This window comes from Cervus elaphus, chromosome 24 (assembly GCF_910594005.1).
Source record: "Cervus elaphus chromosome 24, mCerEla1.1, whole genome shotgun sequence".
Lineage (NCBI taxonomy): Eukaryota > Metazoa > Chordata > Mammalia > Artiodactyla > Cervidae > Cervus > Cervus elaphus.
Genome location: NC_057838.1, coordinates 12,306,634 through 12,308,757, shown reverse-complemented (window position 1 = coordinate 12,308,757; position 2,124 = coordinate 12,306,634). Strand labels below are relative to the sequence as shown.

Below are 2,124 nucleotides of genomic sequence, written 5' to 3'. Positions count from 1 at the left end.
AAAATAAAAGTAATTTACTTTACTTTTTTTTATTCAATCTTTAATCAACATTTATTTTCATATAAGGTATTAATTAAAGGTACAATTTTATCAACTTCCAAATGGAAGGAGATTGTAACAACTCATTTACTTAATAATGTGTTCTTTTCTCACATATGTATTTTAATTACTTGCTGCTCTTTAAGATTTTTGAGGTTCAGGGCAATGTATTACTCAGCATTCTATTACAATATCTGGAATTATTGGATCATGATAAACTATAATTCTCATTGATTGAATATATGAGTAAATTATCTTAAGACTTCAGGATTCACTAATAACAATTATATTTACAGGTAATTTTGACCTGAACTCTGAAATAATACAGGCAGAAGCACCTATGGAACAAAGGAACAATGTAACTGAATTTGTACTTTTGGGGCTCACTCAAAGCATCCAGGGCCAGAAAATATTATTTGTCGTGTTCTTGTTCATTTATATTGTGACAATGGTGGGCAACCTACTTATTGTCCTGACTGTGGTGGTCAGTCCGATCCTGGATACCCCTATGTACTTCTTTCTTGGCTGCTTATCATTTATGGATGCTATTTATTCTACTACAGTCACACCAAATATGATTATAGACTTACTACATGGAAAGAAAACCATTTCCTTCCAAGCTTGCATGACCCAGCTTTTTATATGGCACTTTTTCGGTGGTGCTGATATATTCCTCCTGGTGGTCATGGCCTATGACCGCTACGTGGCCATCTGCAAACCCTTGCATTATTTGACCATCATGAATAAGAGAGTATGTGTTCTGTTGCTGTTGTTGACCTGGATTGGTGGGTTTTTACATGGTGTATTTCATCCTCTCTTCGTCTACAATCTTCCCTTCTGTGGCCCCAATGTCATTGACCACTTCATATGTGACATGTACCCTTTGTTGAAACTTGCTTGCATTGACACTCAAGTTACTGCCATTACAGTGCTTACCAACGACGGGGCAATATGTGTGATCATCTTTTCTCTCTTACTCGTCTCCTACGGGGTCATTCTGTGCTCCTTGAAGAATCTTGGTCAGGTAGGGAGGCACAGAGCCTTGTCCACCTGTGGCTCCCAAATTACTGTGCTGGTCCTCTTCTTTGTGCCCTGCATTTTTATGTATATGCGACCTCCTTCTACCTTGTCCGTTGATAAATCCTTGACTCTGTTTTACAGCGTTATCACACCTATGTTGAACCCACTCATCTATACATTGAGAAATGGTGAAATGAAAAATGCCATGAAAAAGCTCTGGACCAGAAAAAGAAAATGAGGCAGCAGGGAAATGTATCACCTATTTTCAGTGAATAACTGCTCTTAACAGGAAAATCGTGTGTAATTATTTAAGTGTATTAAACTAATACTCAGCGTTAATACCTTTGCTATAATGAAATCATTTATTATGTGAACACCTCCAATGATGATAATACATTTTTAAGAATTTTCATAATTTCATAGTTGAAAGTATATATTTTGTTTCAAATACACTTTTAAGATTGTCACATTTTCTTTTTTTTTATTTTTTATTTATTTTTATTAGTTGGAGGCTAATTATTTTACAATATTGTAGTGGCTTTTGCCATACATTGACACGAATCAGCCATGGATTTACATGTGTTCCCCATTCCGATTCCCCCTCCCACCTCCCTCCCCACCCCATCCCTCTGGGTCTTCCCATTGCACCAGCCCGGAGCACTTGTCTCATGCATCCAAGCTGGGCTGGTGATCTGTTTCACCCTTGATAGTATACCTGTTTCAATGCCATTCTCTCAGAACATTCCACCCTCGCCTTCTCCCACAGAGTCTAAAAGTCTGTTCTGTACTTCTGTGTCTCTTTTTCTGGTTTGCATATAGGGTTATCATTACCATCTTTCTAAATTCCATAAATATGCGTTAGTATACTGTATTGGTCTTTATCTTTCTGGCTTACTTCACTCTGTATAATGGGCTCCAGTTTCATCCATCTCATTAGAACTGATTCAAATGCAAGAATGCATTTTAATGGCTGAGTAATATTCCATGGTGTATATGTACCACAGCTTCCTTATTCATTCATCTGCTGATGGGCATCTAGGTTGCTTCCATGTCCTGGCTATTATA

The 2,124-nt window shown here is 37.3% G+C and overlaps 1 protein-coding gene across 1 annotated transcript; it reads left to right on the top strand.

Moving 5' to 3' along the window:
• Positions 1-379: 379 nt before the first annotated feature.
• LOC122683323 (olfactory receptor 4A47-like) lies at positions 380-1,297 on the top strand. The gene has a single exon (XM_043887049.1). The coding sequence runs from the start codon at positions 380-382 to the stop codon at positions 1,295-1,297; it is 918 nt and encodes a 305-aa protein (XP_043742984.1).
• The last annotated feature ends 827 nt before the right edge of the window (positions 1,298-2,124 follow it).

Excerpts from the sequence above, each read along its gene's own strand:
- LOC122683323 (XM_043887049.1), top strand. The coding sequence starts at position 380 with ATGGAACAAAGGAACAATGTAACTGAATTTGTACTTTTGGGGCTCACT.